At 36.0% G+C, this 544-nt stretch overlaps 1 protein-coding gene across 1 annotated transcript in view; it reads right to left on the bottom strand.

Moving 5' to 3' along the window:
* Positions 1-259: 259 nt before the first annotated feature.
* Positions 260-544, bottom strand: part of LOC109545686 (BTB/POZ domain-containing protein 9) — a gene marked incomplete at its 5' end in the record, with an annotated part of 3,004 nt that continues 2,719 nt past the window's right edge. The window contains 1 exon segment of the mRNA XM_048661969.1: positions 260-544. Within this exon segment, the coding sequence (XP_048517926.1) occupies positions 485-544 (60 nt within the window).

Below are 544 nucleotides of genomic sequence, written 5' to 3'. Positions count from 1 at the left end.
GGGAAATTTTCTAAAAATTATTACAGTGAACAAAATATACACACTAACCTATAACAAGTTATCACTATACAAGGTGGCCTAAATCTCACACAATACAGGTTCTATCCAAAAATAAAAAACTTTTTGAGGAAACCATCAACTAACCAGAGTTGGTTTTAACGCAATCCCAATATAGCGTGCTAAAAAATAAAAATAACAATTTGAATACCAGAACATTGATGATCAGTTTGACAATAAATTTGAAATATCAAGCGACACATTCAATGAATGTTTTTCTATTGGTCGTTAAATTCCCCTTAATGATTCCCTACAATAAAAATGCAATACAAACCGGTAATTGTGAGGATTGGGGCCCCTCATATATTCAGCCCCTGCGTTGCACAGTGATTACTAAATGGAAAAACCAAGCCGAAAACTATTAATTTGCGCGCGTTTAAGTATCACTGTGACAAAACAGCTACCTTAGAACAAACTAGATTGCTGACTAATCCTGCTGTGTAATGCCTGCAACCTCTTCAGCCTCGGTCGCCGTTTCGGTAAATGG

The sequence above is a fragment of the Dendroctonus ponderosae genome, unplaced genomic scaffold (genome assembly GCF_020466585.1).
Source record: "Dendroctonus ponderosae isolate FM_Combo_2020 unplaced genomic scaffold, Dpon_F_20191213v2 Dpon_F_20191213_10, whole genome shotgun sequence".
Lineage (NCBI taxonomy): Eukaryota > Metazoa > Arthropoda > Insecta > Coleoptera > Curculionidae > Dendroctonus > Dendroctonus ponderosae.
The sequence above is the reverse complement of the archived record's forward strand: the minus strand, read 5'-3'. Positions and strand labels throughout refer to the sequence as shown.